This window comes from Clarias gariepinus, chromosome 22, assembly GCF_024256425.1.
Source record: "Clarias gariepinus isolate MV-2021 ecotype Netherlands chromosome 22, CGAR_prim_01v2, whole genome shotgun sequence".
Classification (NCBI taxonomy): domain Eukaryota; kingdom Metazoa; phylum Chordata; class Actinopteri; order Siluriformes; family Clariidae; genus Clarias; species Clarias gariepinus.
Window position 1 is genome coordinate 24,814,016 of NC_071121.1, and position 16,472 is coordinate 24,830,487.

The 16,472-nt window shown below is 37.7% G+C and overlaps 1 protein-coding gene across 1 annotated transcript in view; it reads right to left on the reverse strand.

The window, feature by feature from the left end:
- Window positions 1-1,646: 1,646 nt before the first annotated feature.
- fyco1a (FYVE and coiled-coil domain autophagy adaptor 1a) overlaps window positions 1,647-16,472 on the reverse strand; it is a 28,926-nt gene continuing 14,100 nt past the window's right edge. The window contains exons 11-18 of the mRNA XM_053481796.1: window positions 15,661-15,828; window positions 13,484-13,636; window positions 12,007-12,230; window positions 8,757-8,904; window positions 7,764-7,862; window positions 5,629-5,839; window positions 5,421-5,530; window positions 1,647-4,663 (exon numbers count right to left, since the gene is read on the reverse strand). Of these exons, the coding sequence (XP_053337771.1) occupies window positions 4,588-4,663; window positions 5,421-5,530; window positions 5,629-5,839; window positions 7,764-7,862; window positions 8,757-8,904; window positions 12,007-12,230; window positions 13,484-13,636; window positions 15,661-15,828 (1,189 nt within the window). The 3' untranslated portion in view covers window positions 1,647-4,587. The remainder of the gene's footprint in view (window positions 4,664-5,420; window positions 5,531-5,628; window positions 5,840-7,763; window positions 7,863-8,756; window positions 8,905-12,006; window positions 12,231-13,483; window positions 13,637-15,660; window positions 15,829-16,472) is intronic.

The window sequence follows — 16,472 nt, forward strand, 5'->3', positions numbered from 1 at the left end:
ACCCGGAGGAAACCCACCAAGCACGGGGAGAACACACAAACCCCATGCAGACATACAGAACCGAGGCTTGAATTGAACCCTCAAATCTGGAGGTGCTATGCTAATGCTAACAACTACGCCACCATGCTACCTAATTTTATGTACGTATTTACGTTTATTTAAGTAATAAGGTAAATGAAGAGGATACATCACATGAATAATTTAACAAAAACTGCACCAAACCTCGCTGCGTGATCCACTCTGCATTAAAATGAAATATATATATATATATATATATATATATATATATACACCATACGAAACACTACTGTAGAATCACCAATAGAATTATACAAGTAGGCAGGTTAATCTCATTAGCTTCTGATTTGTCCCTTTCTGACGATTAGTCTGACAAAAACTTGATAAAAGCACGAAATGATGAACAGCTGAACAAGCTGCTAAAAAGCACCGACACTGGAGACTCCTTCCATAAACGCTGAATAAAGATCCCGCTACAGAAAACTGTCATTTCAGTAATTACACAGTACATTTCCGCAATAATGTGGATGCGAGCAGAGTGAAAGGACTTGACGGCGCTTGTCGAGAAGCGAGTAAAGACCCATCCTGAAAAGTGCTGTGTTTTAGTGAGTCTATGTCGTCTTTGCGCTCAAATAATTTCGACTCCGTGTTCCTCTGATGTGTTACGGTGAGAGAACATGCTGCTGTGCTGCTAAGTAAAAGTGACACAACCGCTTCTTTACTCGCTTTCCATTCCCAGTGCTTTTAACCCATCCAGGCAGTTCTGTGGTATTTTAATGAATCTGTGATTATGGAGCATTTACACTGAGTGGTTTTATGAGCGTGCTGATCGTGCCTACTACGCTTTTAAGCCGGACTATAACTGCCAGATTTCCGCAGTGATGAACAAAACATGTTTTTTAAACTCAGGGGGAAAAATACTGTTTATAGCCGCGCTGCCAGGTTTGCAAATGTGTGTTACTGACAGACTGTCACAAACAGATACACCCTCTTAACCTAGGTTATAAATAATTCCTTCTGATGAACATTGTTTACTGAAAAGCCTAAAAATCACAGGGTGTGAAATGCTATGCATATATACAGTATACCGATCAGCCATGACAGTATGTCTAATATTGAGTAGGCCATGTTTTAGTGCATCAGTGAGCCTTGGCTGCCCATGACCCAGTCACCAGATTACCGGTTTTCCTTCCTTGGATCACATTTGGTCTATCCTGATCACTGCAGACCAGAAACATTTCACAAGAGCTGCAGTTTTGGACTATTTTGGATCAACAGTTCATTATAATATAGCTACTATATGAAGTGTATTCTAAGTAATTGGTTTCTAATTAATCATAGACAAGACTAAATTCTTTAATCCCTTCATACTACAGAAAAGTGGATTTCTTAACCCCACACAGAGGCTTACTAACACTTTTACATTTTCTTTGGCTATTTTGAAATTAACTTCACAAAATAATGAAAAAAATCAGCCAACGCAGATCATCTCGCACTCATCTCAGCAAAAACATTTTTTTCCCTTGCTATTTTTTTTTTCTTATGTCAAGTCTCGTATTGTTTTCCTTCCCGTACAGGGGTCAGTAATACAGTAAAAGAAAAACGAAGGATTATGTAACCAAAAAATGTCAAAGTGTAAATGCCAACCAGCACTGAATAAAACGTTTATTACAACATTTAAAATATACATCACATCATACTGTAACAACGGATTGTGCATAGTTTCCTTAGTGTTCACTTCACAGAACTTGGCCAGAACAAGGAGTCTAAAATATCCAATATCTAAAATACTTTTTGTTAAACAAAATGCAACTCTTAAGCAAAAAATGTGCATTAAGGTTTAAAAACATGAACATAGTTGAACAAGTTGACAAACTGTTTCAGTTTTCAGTTGTATAGAGTATCATAACAAGCTGGCGTTATGCTTGGATTGATTTTACAGAGTTGTAAAGTCTAACAACCTGTATTATAAAGGGCCTTCAAGTCAAAGGAAGACCATTTCTGGTGGATGACGGCGTAAAAGCTCACGACTCCGGCGTACTGAGATAACTTTCTACCTTAATGGCGTCCGAGCATTAGTGAAATTAGTGCATTAGTGTAGCAGGGGAATATATGGAGAAATAAATGGAGTTTGTACTCACATAACTGTGTTCTGTACAATCATAAAGTCCTGGTTGTACATATTGGAGGCAGGAACTGTAAACCTAATGCTATACGCATGCACAGCACATAAAATAAAAAGATTTCCGTGATACATTTATGTACCACAATGAATAAAATGAGATCCATTCTGTTCTACATTCAAGGCTTAGAGGTTCTCTGGATGGTGAACAATTTATATAAAAAAAACACTTTTTAAAACAGGGACTCTTTTTTTTTTTTAAACAGACAAGTTGTTAAAAATTTACAGCTTAAACTTGAAATTTCTCCCTTTACTTTGTGTTTTTTTTTTTAACATATAAAAGAAAATCACTTTAAAATAATTTACACTTCTTTTACATTTGTGAATTTTGCATAGATTGTTTTAAAAATTATTTTCATTTCCGGTAAAATTGTGATAAAAACAGAGACAGAATGTGGTTAAGCACCTGAGTGAGTGACTTTGGGCTGTTTGAAGTTAGTGTTTTTTTCAAGTACGTAGTAAAAAGGCACTTTTAGTGTTTGTGTTTATATTACTTCATTTACAAAAAAGATAAAAAGAAACATTAAAATTATAGTGTGTGTGACGGTGTGGGAAAACTCATCCAATGTCATTACATCTGAAAACTTACATAAAAAAATAGTGTTTTGATTTAAAATTTGAGTTTTCTAAAATGTGACTTACTTCACCACCAACGAATTCTAAATGCACAAAATCTGATCAAAAAATGTACTAAAATGTTTTGATCAAAATTGCATTCAAGTTGTAACTCATATTTTTCATTGTGCTGAAACTACCCTCCTGCTAAAATATTATGATATTACATGAGGATCCATTCTCTCTCACTCATAACTAAAAAAAAAAATCCTTCTCTGGAACGAGGGCGAGTCTCCTCATATCCAAGTGACATCAAATCAGGACCAACATTAAACATTAGTAGCACTTCTCATATTTTGATCTTATACTGTGTTAACGAGGGGCGTTCAAGTCAAACCGTGAAACATTTACAGAAGACTTTAAGTAGAGTACGATGATGAGACTAATAGCCGGAGTAAAACATCTGAACGCTGCAGGTGTTTTACAGAAGGCCGTACGTCTGAGGATGACGATCCCGACAAGGTGGCTCAGATCCCACTGCATTCGATCCTGTGAACATTCAGTGAGTGGAAGGCCTCATCTTTCTATAGAAAATCGACGGATAACTTGACACACATCTGTCTTTGGGAACTGTACATGCAATCATTCACCAACTCGACCTGATTGTTAGAACTAACTGGGAGTTAATGCCAGATCCCCCGTATAGTCCTGACCTCGCTCCAAGCCATTTCCACATGTTTGAGCCATTAAAAGAGTTCCTGGGAGGCCAGTGTTGCAGACATGAAGCAGACAGTGTGATCATGGCTCCTACATACCGAGAGAACCTTCAAACTTGATGGTGTCCAAGCATTAGTGAAACACTGGGATAAGTGCATTAGTGTAGCAGGGGATTATATAGAAAACTGAAGGGAGTTTTTACTCTCAAAACTAACAAAAAATCAAAAATCCTAGTTCGACTTGAACGCACCTCGTACCGTAACGTTATACAGTTCCCTCTTTCAAGGGGAAAAATAAAAACCACTCAACACAGGCTAGCTTACTGCTAACAGAATAGTCCTCCATGTTTTTCTTCATACAGCAAATAAACAAAGGTAAAAAAACTATTACCTGACTTCCAAACTCTGACTTCCCACCTCAGAGATAAAAGGAACGCAGAATCAGTCTGATTTCATCTTAATTTAACGAATAAGAAATTTCCCAGGCCCCGGCGCACTTTGTGTCTAGAAAGCATAGTGTGCGTAGACTGTATTTATAAACAATCATGATTTTATCTTTGGTTGTCAAGGCTATGCGTATGTAGTGTTAAACTTTAGCCACTTTAACGGCAATTTATTAAAAGTCTTCCTGAATGTTCTGGAGTTGGTAAAGTGCACTGTCTCATTTAGCATTTAGAGATAGCTAGAGTTTAAAAAAAAGCATTTCAAAGATAATATCTAGTACTGTATATGTAGTGTATAAAAGATCATGCTAAAGCACATATAGAAATTCCCATTAGCAGCAAATCGGTGATGTAGTGCAGCGTGTAGTGTCACTTGTGACTTTTAAATCATATATAACAAGCTATGTAATAAGTGGCAGGATTAAAAATGAACAAAAAGAAAAGAAAAACAGACATTATTAACGTCCAGAAAGTAACATCAATTAAAATAATAATAATTAAAAAAAACAATAAACACAGCCCTAACGCAGACGTGTGAAAACCTCACACCTTATCTATTAGTGCTGTTTTTAAAACTAAACAGAACCCAAAACATTCGCATGCGTCAGGATAAAATGGTAAAACGTGTAACATAAAAAAGATGAAAGACAGCTGAGAGAACTTCCCCGTGTGTCTACGGGCAGTCGCTTCCATCATAGATGACGGGCTTCTCTGTGGTCAGGTGGTAGTTGACTTTTTTCGAGATGAACCTTGAGATATGATGACAAACAAGACACGGTGTCTTCATTAATATCATTGGTAATGATGAACAAGTTACAGAAAAATGATCCACAATGGCTCATTCTTTATATAAAACAGGAATTCGCAAATGGTGGCAATTTTTATTTATGAACATATAATTGTTTTTACCATTTATAAGTAAATTTCATTTATTGTCATGAAATGCCCACAAGGCAAGGTAGTTCTTGTTATTACTCATGTTATGGAACATAAAATACAGTCGACCCCAGAAATTCACAGGGGTTACATTTCTAAAGCACCCGCTAAATGTGGAAAAAATGGTTACAATGTCTATAGAAATATAGCTGAATTTACGATAAATTATGTTACAAAATTAGTCAATTATATTGTTCTTTATAGTTTAGCATTAAAATTATATACTGCCACAAAAAAAGTTATTAAGAAGATTGCGAAGGATATTTGCGAAATTGTGGCGGTTCCCGCGAACAATTATTAATTATTTTTTGAGGAAAAATCCGCGAACAACTGAGGCCGCAAAATTCAAACTGCGGCTTCGTGGAGGTCCAAATCGCCGTAGAACCAGTGAAAAACCTTCATAGATGGTCGTCAGCTGACTTCATTTTATTGCCACATAACGTTGATGAGCCCAGATGAGCAACTGAACTAAGAACTCTGTGCCACGAGGACTATATAAACATCGCCTGGTGTGTCTCTATACAGTGTGTGTGTTCTTCTCTCAGCCATTTGTTTAGAAAGCGATTGTACCTGGAGTAAGAGTTGTCGAAGACGAGTGTGTAGACTCCAGGGTTTCGGGCTTTAAGCTGGCCCTGAATGGTCTCCTTGTGCGCGTTACACCGAGTCAGTGGGATGAGAACCTATGCACAAATAAAAACACGCTTACAGTACCGATTTAAGCTTCAGTTTAGGTGTCTGCATCAGTTCTTCCTGTGATACGACTGTGTGTGTGTTTTACCTTCGCCTGCTCCTCAGGTGTGTTCGTGGATTCTCTAAAGATGACGCTGAAGCAGATGCTCTTCGGCTCAGACGAGAAAACCCAGCCGACAGCGCGGCCCTGCTCGCGCACGCTGACGGAGATGATGCTGTAGCAGCCGGACTTGACGAAGAGCTCGCGAGACGCGTCGCCGAACTGCTCGATCTCATCGATGTTCAGCAGGACCGAGGAGCTACACCCGTCATGCACGCAGGTAAAGAAAAGAATCATCAGTCAGGACGTGATATTCACTACTTACTATTCTCTGATCTGTACTTGTAAAATGAAATGAACTTCTCATAATCTCATAGTGCACTTTAAAATGGCTGTTTTTTCTTTTCATGAAAACTACACTTGGCTCAGAGTAATACGCCGTCCCGGTAAGAATTACTGCATGGATACTTATTTTTATCACTAATCAACCAGGAATTAAAAACTAAAAAAATAGTTAGATTCATAGGAAAGTGCAAAAAAGTGATAAAATGTTGCACACTTTTGGGGCTGTTATCTTTGTTAGATTTTGCTGCTTAATGAGTGTCTAGATTCCTCTACAACAAAAACATAAATTGAAAAAGCACAGTAAAACCTCGTGGTTTACGAGTGTTCCGCAAGACGAGATTTTTTATAAATTTTGACTTGGAAAACGAACAAGTCTTGCACGCGTGTACTGTTTATTAGAGAGATTAAAGATCCATATTTTTTCTTTGTGTCTGTGCGCGCGCATTATTGGACACCGCGCTACCCCCCAACCCCCGCCGCCACACACACACACACACACACACCCCTCCTACTTTCGCCTTCACACACAGACACACACTCTTTTGCTCTGCTCTATACAGAAACAGAGTAAAAAGTGCAGGAAAATTTGTTTAATTTTTACTTTACAGCGGCGATTCCGTTAGTGTGTCGCTCAATCGAGTGTCATTAGAGAGATTTCGTGTGCGCGCGTGTGTGTGAAAAGAGTGGAGGAAGGGTAACTGTGTAAGACGAAAAAGAGAAGGGAGCGGCTACTTACTTAAGCTTCACACACACACAGACACACACACACACATCGTCTGTGTGGACAAACGGAAACACTTATCTGTCGAGATTTATTTTTACTTTTTTTAAAGATAAAGTGCAAGTTAATTTGTTTTATTTTTACTTTATATTTTGTATAAATTATTTTTATGCATTTATTTTTTGGGGGCTGTGGAACGAATTATTTGAGTTTCCATTATTTCTTCTGGGAAAATTTTACTTGATTTTAAAATACGAGCCCCCTCCCGGAACGAATTATGCTCGTAATCCAAGGTTCCACTGTACTGAAAAAAAGGAGTCATCTACACTATTGATAAGAATTGTGTGAACAAAACTGAATTTTTATTTATTTTTTATCCATTTTCACTACAGATCAGCTATTAAAATGGCTAAGATGATTAACTAAGAGCTCCCTATAGCATGATGATTGATAACGGACCGAGGATGCAATGTCTATAGAAGTGTCTCCAAGCTTTTAACGTCATGATCGAGCCAAGACTCTAAACTACTTGACTGGGGTTTCTGGTTCACGGAACGTTTCATTGTGTCAAAAAGAATGGAAGTTTTCTTACAAGTGAAGTGTTGTGACTCGTCTGTGCAATCCAGTAACAGTTACGGTCCTGAACAGCACGACGTTTTGACACGACTGATAACATTCCTTGAATTCTCAGGGTTTAATGAGGCTAGACGGTGTGGACCTTGACAGACGTTTAGCAAACGCTTATGATCTTAGCGGGACGAACTCTTTACTTTCAACTAGTTTCAGTGAAACACACTTGCTAAGGTCGTCGCGTCAAAGGTAGAAAACCCTAAATCTGGGCAGAAACCTGATTTCTGTCTTCATCATGTCTTGCCACAGTGACATCCGATGGATTTTCTAAAATAACTCCTTTCCTAGAATCGTGCGTTCTGACGATATAATATCGTTATCATGATAAACGACACCACGATACACTTTCTGTCACAGATTTGTAATCTATCTTTTTTTTTTTTTTTTGGAAATGTGTATATCGTTATCGCGTATCATACAAATGTCCCAGAATATCGTGATGTGAAGTGATGTTTTTTGTCGTATCTCGCGCTCCTACTGCACTCACGAAAGTTCTCCTGATTTAAGAAGATTGATTTCAGCATCTTGGACAGGCGGGGGCGTTTCCTCCTGTTCCTCAGACTCCGCCGCATCACCGGAAACATTTCTAAATGACAAATACACAAGATCACATTATACTGCATATATCATATTAAATATACACACACACACATATTATATATAAAATTTAAAACTTGTTTGCGTCAGAGGAAAACCAAGCATAGCCAGCTTACTTTTTTTGTTTTTTTCGTCTTTTAGTGCAAGAAGGAAGGACGCCAGCAGGAAGAAAATTTTAGGTTTGGGTTTTTAAAATAGCCGGCGCCAAAAGGAATCAGTAAGTGACGTTTAATGTCTAAATTTTTTATATAATTTTTTTTCTAAATGTTTCAACTGTTTTTATATGCAAAAACATGATTATAGTGTTGGAAATTGGTAATATTAGTAATATTTTTGGGCAGCTGAAACGGATTATCTGCATTTACATTATTTCTTATGGGAAAATGCGTTTTGCAATATGAAATTTCGTCTTAAGAGCTCGTCTCTGGAACGGAATTAATTCATATGCCGAGGTACCATATATACACACACTTAAAACAGGAAACAGAACTAAAATGTTACTTAGGGGTTTCCATGGAGACGTAAGTGCTACTCAGCTTTCCTGTTAAGCTTTTAGAGCTCAGCAGAAGATGCGATTGAGTTTGGAGGCGGCGTCTCCCCCACGGCGCCCACCCAACAGAGCTCCCTCCGTGTTTCTAAAATTAGGAGCAATTTCCCTGTGGAAACCCAGCGCCACAAACCTGAGTATGTGTGTGTGTGTGTGTGTGTGTGTGTGCATGTGCACTCGCATGGTGTGTAATTACATGTGTTTCCTTCTGTGCGTTTCACGTCCCGTGCTTGCTGCGGCACCTAAATTTCCCATGGCAACCAAAAGATTTTATTTTAGGTAGCTGTGTATGTGTGTGTATGTGTCTGTGTGTGTGTGTGTGTGTATTAGACTCACAGGTCCTGAGCAGTCCGGCTCTCGGCTTCTCCGTCCTGAGACTCGGCGGTGGTCTGCGAGTGTGTGTCGCTGTCGTACAGTCCGTTAACCTCCTCGTCAGTGATGATATCGAATGCTGCTTCGTCCTGCTTCGCGCTCGGCTCGGTCACTGCACACACAAACACACACAAATACACACATGATGACACGGAGAGAGTGGTGTATACCCAACCTGCAATTTCTTCAAGCGCTTCAAAAGATGTTTTATACATGAATGAAAAAGGCACTGGTACGAAATAAAGCACTTCTCACACGACCTTTTGCACTACACTTCAATAGAAACATCTCAGAATTATTACTGAGACGCACTTCAAGATCAAAAGATGCCCTGAGCTAGAGATCCATATCTCATCTCAAGGCTTAAAACAAAGGCAATTTAAAAAATATATAAAAACTGTAAAAAAATTTTAAAAAGTTACGACGGAATGACTGACTGGATCCCTTCCTCCGTCCATTTTGCTCGGATCCAAATAAATCAACAAGTTAAAGAAACAACCTCTCTCGCTCAAGCATTCAGCCCGAGACGCAAAACAAACCACCAACAGGGATGAAATTCTTTATTGATAAGACAAACAGCAGGCGATCAGAAATCGTAACGACGGCATGCTGAGCACGGGAGCGACTCTACATACGGAGTTCTCCATGAGCTTTTCATCCGAGGGATTTAAATGTTTGGGACTGAAATCGTACTAATGCTAATAAACCCTTCCTCTGGAATTAAAAGCTTTCTTAGTATGTGAATTCCTGGAAACATCCTGACCGGATGACCAGTACCATTAGGACTAACACAATAGGCTCCTGTGTGGTGTAAGGTTCATCCTATTACACAACTCAAACATAGACCTCAACTCAACTGTCCAATATTGTAACACTAGCTATGAGACCCTGTATACAGATTAAAGCGATATATACGATGAGCGATTCAGAATTTGCCTTTGAAATGGTAATATGTTGCAGTTCTTCTTTAATCCTACAGGTGGTGCTCTCTAAACTAGTCAGCAGGCAGCACAGCGTCTGAACTTAATAGGAGCGAATCATTTCCAAAACTTATTAAGAACTGTAACAAACTCTTATCAAATTGAAAAACGTATAAAATCGTGACACTAACAGAATCTTGATACGAATCGATTTGGCATCCAGGGGGCGGAGACAGGAACACAAACAAATGTAAGCACAAAACCGTGAAGCTAAATGGGGCAGTTTTACCCAGTCATACATTACTGCTTGTATAAAAAAAAACACAAAATGATTGAAAAGTGATGCTTTAAAACCATATAAAATAATAAATCAAGGGTGACCATGAAAACAACTTCTCTCGTTTACTGCATCCATAAATCCCCTCTTTGGTCTTCCTCTAGACCTCCTGCCTGGCAGTTCCAGCCTCAGCATCCTTCTACAAATTCACAATCTCTTCTCTGAACATGTCCAAACCACCTCAATCTGGCCCTTTTGACTTAATCTCCAAAACATCTAACATGGGTTGTCTCATTCTTGATCCTATCCATCTTGGTCACTCCCAAAGAGAACCTTAACATCTCCAGCTCTGCCTCCTGTCCTTTCTTCAGTGCCACTGTCTCTAAGCCGTAGAGCATCGCTGGTCTCACCGCTGTCCTGTACACCTTTCCTTTCACTCTCGCTAAACACATCTTTTCTCCACCCATTCCAACCTGCCTGTGACCATGAAAACAATATATGTTATCCTGCATGGTACGGGTCCACATGTCTCCTTAGCGACAAATCACTACAAAGTTAAGGTTTCTCTCTTTGGATGGGCGTTGCACAGTCCAGGATAACCCCGCCCCTTCCAAAAATCTAAAGGGTTTAATTCAATTCTATTTAATTTTATTTGTATAGCGCTTTTAACAATTTTCATTGTTGCAAAGCAGCTGTACACAATCAAAAGAAGGCAGTTTCAGGGGCTTGTGGGATTTAACACCTCTTAATGTTGACTGTTGCGTTGATCTGTCACACATCTGATATGCTTGTGGAGAAAACACACACACACACAAATCTAAGTGCTCCCAATCTATTTTTGCTCCAAAAACCTACGATTGGACTCTTTTGTGCTGTGAGTTTTTCATCACCACTCTCAGACTTGATTTGCTCTCTGGGTTGTCGCTGGATTTCAGTCAGTCTGTATTAGAGGAAGAAAAATACGATTGCTTTCACACTTTCTGCTTTTTATTTTTTTAAAGAATAAAGCTCTTTATAGATGTCCTTCTGTGGTGAAACAAATGTAAAAAAAAAAAAAAAAAAAAAGAAGGCGTAATTAAATTAAATAAAAATAAAAGGTGGCTTATGACACACACACACACACACACACACACACACACACACACCGAAACCATATCAACACCAACAATCCTTAAAATTTAATAGCATGTTTAATTATATAAACAGAATAAAAACTAAATTATAGTCTTATCTGCATTGCAAGAAAAATAAAATAAAATGAAAAATATATGGGTGGACAGATGGCAGGAAGCAAAGAAGAGTTAGAAGTTCGAAGAAAAAAGTTCAGAAGGTTAGAACGAAGTAAGGAATAGATTAGCTAAATTCTTGAAGGAATAAAGGAGGGAAGAAAGGTAGAAAAAAGTGTACAGGGAAAGAATAAAAGAAAAAATATATTAAAGAAATCACAAAAATACAGTATATAATTGCAAAGGAAAAAAGCAAAAAGAAAGTAAGAAAGAAGACAATACATTATTTAAAAAATGTAATCAAGAGAAAGATAAATTATATTAATGAAGATAAAATAAATAATAACGAAATGAAGTAAGATGAAGTAAGATGAAAAAAAGTAATAAGAAAATAAGGAAAGAGAAAAAAAGAGGACAGAATGAAAATAGGAAAGTTGTAAAAAATAAAGAAATTTTAAAAAGAAATTAAGAAAAAAATAGAAAATTAATTTTGAAAACGGTACCTAAATATTAAAAAATTATATAAAAGAGAGAGAGAGAGAGAGAGAGAGAGAGAGAGGACAGGATGGACGCAAGTTTCCACTTTGCTCTCGCTCTGAGAGATTATCAGGATGAAACGCTCCTGCTGTGTAAAGAAGCTTTCGTTCTGCTCAAGTGCACATGCTGCTTTTATACAAGCTATGAGCGTCACTGCACACACACACACAGCCTAAAAGCACAAAAGAGATTTAAAAGACTTTTTTTATATTCTAATTGAGTCAGTGTGTGTGTGTGTGTGTGTGTGTGTATACCTGTGACACTAGGTGTAGGTATGTAGGGGGGTGCAGGTGCGCCGGGCGTGTGTGTGTTCGCCGCGGGCGTGTGGGCGGGGCTGCTGATTTCCGAGCGTGTGAACCGCTCCACCACGGCGCTGTGCTGTGTGTAACACTCCCTACAGCAGCGCTCCTTCTTCCCCCCGCACCGCGTGCTCACAAAGTTATTACTGCAGTAGTAGCAGAAGATCCGCCCACACAACCTAACACACACACACACAACGTGAGTTAATTCAATTATATTTAATAAAAGGTTATTATTACTTATCTGCAAATACGAGGATTTCTGGTACTGACGTTTCACATCATCAGTCCTTCAATCCATCTACAGCTTTAAACATTATTCTATTGTTTCTCATTTTTTATATCTGCAAATCATTCAAAAGAAAAAAAGGATGAAGAGGAGTAATGGGAGTAAAATCATTCAAAACCAGGAAGGAAGGGAGAAAGAATGAAAAAATATAAAAAAAAAGAAAGAAAAAAAAGTGTGAATGAATGGATAGATAGAAGACCAAAAGGAAGAAAGAGTGGAAGATTAAAATGATGGAGGACAGTACAGAAGGAGAAAAGGGTAGAGAGACAGATTGGTGGACTAATATGGAGATGAATAGATGAATGGAAACGGGGGAAATGGATGAATAGATCAATGGAGAAATTAATGGAGAAATATATATGATAGATAGATAAATGAATTGATGGATAGATTAACATATAAGTGGATGAATAAATAAATGAACAAATAAATTAATGGATGGATAAAAGGACAGAAATAGTTGATCGATGAATAAATGTAATAAATTGATTGATAAATAAAGGAATGGATAAATGGATGGATAAAAAAGATAGATAAATACATGATGGATAAATGGATAGAATAGTAAATACTTAACTCAAAGAGAAAAGAAGAATGAAAGAAAAAAGAAAGAAAACATTAAGAAAACAAAACAGCAATAAAAAGGAAAGGAAAAAAACAAAATGAAATAAAATGAAGGTAATAAAGAAAGATAGATAATAAATATCTATAAAAAATAGACAGTAAAAAATAAAGTGAGAAAAAAAACTAAAGACAGAAAGAAATTAAGAAAGAACATTAGAACACAGAGACACAGATCTATAGATACGTAGATTAATAGCATAAAAAAAAAAAAGAAAGAAGGAAAGAAATAAAGAAATATGTGAAGGGATAAACGGATTGCTGAAAAAAATTATAGATACATCAATGATGGATGGATAGATGGATACAGTACATGGGTGACTATAAATGACTGAATGGATGATGGATGGATTAAATGTTAAATGCAAAAAAAATAGATGAATGTATGAATGACTGGATGCTACCTTCAGCCAAAATGCAGGTGTTCCAGTAAAACTCTACAGGTGTGCATATTAGAGTGTTTGAGTGTGTGTGTGTGTTTCTGTGTGTGTGTGTCCGCGCGTGTGTGTGCGAGCGCTCCACCTGCAGTGGTGCTTTCGGAGCCACCATGTGAACTGGCTGTTGCAGCTCAGACAGCGTGACGCTTCGCGGTCCACCAACCACCACTGTTCCTCCGCCCGCTGCTTCTGCTCAAACTCCAGAGCGTCAGACTTCTGCCACAGCGCGTCCTTGTCCCTGCAGGGGACACCGAGGATGACAGTGAGAGAGGGAAGAGAATATAAAACACGCGCACACTGAGCGGAGGGAGGACAGAAACCGGAGTGTGTTTTCCAAACCAGTGTCAGAACTTTATTAAACTGGATCGCTGACATTCAGTCCTCACCCGAGTCCACTAATCCACCAGGTGATCCTCATTCTGACCGCCGCAGCGAAGCTGCTCAGTTTTATTTATTATAAACACCGTCATATACAGTACATTCATTTAGTCACACAAAAAGTTAAATAGATAAAGGAAATAAAGAAGATACTAAATGATTAAAAAAAAAAGATAAGAAGGAAAGGAAAAAAAGGAAAAAACTGTAAAAAAAAAAAGATTGTAAAAGGAAGAAAGAAACCTTTTAATAAAAAAAAATGTAAAGGCAAAAAATGAAGTACAGAATGATAAAGAAAATTTTAAAAGAAAGAAAGAAGTAAACAAACGAAAAAAATACAGAATGAAAATAAAATATATGACGGCAATAAAGAAAGTACAGAATAATAAAAAGAAAGAAAGAAAGAAAGAAATTATACAGTATGAGAATGAAAAAATAAAATAAATATAGAAACTACAGAAAGATGAAAAGAAAAATAGATAAGAAAAAAGAAATACAGAAAAAAAGAGGAAAAGTATGAAAATAAAAGAAAATAAGGAATTATATATATAAGAAGAAAACAAAAAATCATAAAGAAAGAAAGAAATTATAAAAAAAAATAAAAAGGGAAAGGGAAATAGTAATTACAGACTAAAAATAAAACAAAGAATATGATAAACTGTAGGACTTAAATAAAAGAAAAAATGTATTTTAAAAAATAAATAATGTACAGAATAAAGATTAAAAAAGAAAATTATGAAAGAAAGAACAGAATCTTGCTCTGTGAGGTAGCAGCGTAAGTGAGTGAGTGAGGGAGTGAGAGAGTGAGGTGTAAGAGGAATAAAACGCTCAGGTACATCAAGAAAAGAGAGAATAATGTACAGGACACACATCACTTCACCTTTACACTACATCTCTGTGTGTGTGTGTGTGTGTGTGTGTGTGTGTGTGTGTGTGTGTGAGGAAATAACACTACTGTAAGACCATGCTGGGTTCACTGCAGGACATTTCCTGTTAAGATCAAAACGGCTTGATGCTAACAACAGTGCAAAAGACACACACAGGCACACACACCGACCCACACACAGACACACACACAGAACACTGATTACAAAACACCGTGGCACTGTCATGCTGTCTGGTGCCATTTTAAGGCAAGAACTTTGCTGATTAAATAAATCTTTATTGCCCCTCACCATCACCCCCAGCCCCCCCCCCCCCCCCCCCCCGCCCCCACCACCACACACACACACACCAAAATAAAAAAAGACCAACCAAACGAAGAAATAAAGATAGATAGATAAATAGATAGATAGGAAATAATAAAAGAAAATATATATGAAATAAAAATAATGAAAAATATATTAAAAGAAAAAGAAAGACAAAGCAAAAAATAAATAGGAAGGAAATAAAGAAAGATAATAAATGAGAAAGAAAAAGGGGGAAAGAAAGTAAATGAGAGAAAAGAAAGACATCAGGAAAACAAAAAAGAAATATAGAAAAAAGGGGAAGACAGGGAGAGAGAGAAAGTAAGAAAGAAAAAAGAACATAAAAAAGTAAGGAAGAGACAAATGGATGGATAGATAGACAGCATAAAAAAGGAAGAAAGATAGAAAAATGGATGAATAGAGAGACAGCATAAAAAGGAAGAAAGCAAGAAAGAAAGACAGAAAGAAATGAAGAGAAGGAAGAAGGAAAGAAATGAAGACAAAGTAAGGTCTGTACATAGATATAGAAAAAGTATGAAATATAAAGTGAGAAAACAAAAGAAAGAAAACAGCATAAAAACTAAAAAGTAAGAAAGAAAGAAAACAGAAAGAAATGATGAAAATGAAGAAGATAGATAGATAGATAGATAGATAGATAGAGCATGTGAGTGAGCGAGTCATGTTAAACGTGAGCTGGAACCTGATGAGCTCGATCAGCCGCTCCTCCAGCGTGGTCTTCACGTGGCCGAGGTCGTCGATCTCGGCGGCCATTTTGATTTGCTCGGCTTTTGTTTCAGACTGAAGTTTCTCCACCGCTTCCTTCAGCTCGTCTCGCTCAGTCTGCGCCAGCGCCAGAGCCTCCTGCACACTGGGCCGAGAGAAAGAAAAGGGAATCAGAGACCTGAACTTAGAAAGAGATTGTAAATGAAAAGTGATGTGAGAGTCAGAAGTCAGACTCTGAGTCAGTATGAGCGACGATGTGGGAGGCAGACAGATCCTGCTGAGATCCGCCATCTCTCTCTCTGTCTGCGTTTCTCCGTTTTGCATAATATTTAAACTTTTAATCACTTTGATGACATTACAGGAATTCAGGAAGGTCAGGAGTAGACATTATTTCCTCGATTATCAGCGTCCTGCTGCGGCAGAAACCTGCTTTAATTACACGCCGCTCTGACGGTTAGCATTAAGCTACATGCTAAGCTAGCTTGTCTGCGCTGAGCCTGAGCCTCTTCAGCAATCACAGACAAACCCGGGGACAACACCCTCTACATCGCATCACCGAGATTTAATAAGAAATAAACACGGTGTATTAAATAATACACTCTTCTCCGGGTGTGTTCATTCCCTCAGCCAACTCACAAGCTGTTTATCCAACAACACATTATGCTAGCTAAAAAAGGACGGAAGGAAGGAAATAGCATGAAGACAAGGAATGATAATAAGAAATAAAAAGAAATATAGCAAAGAAAGAAAGAAAGAAGACAAAAAAAAGTTTAAGGATGAGGGAGAAAA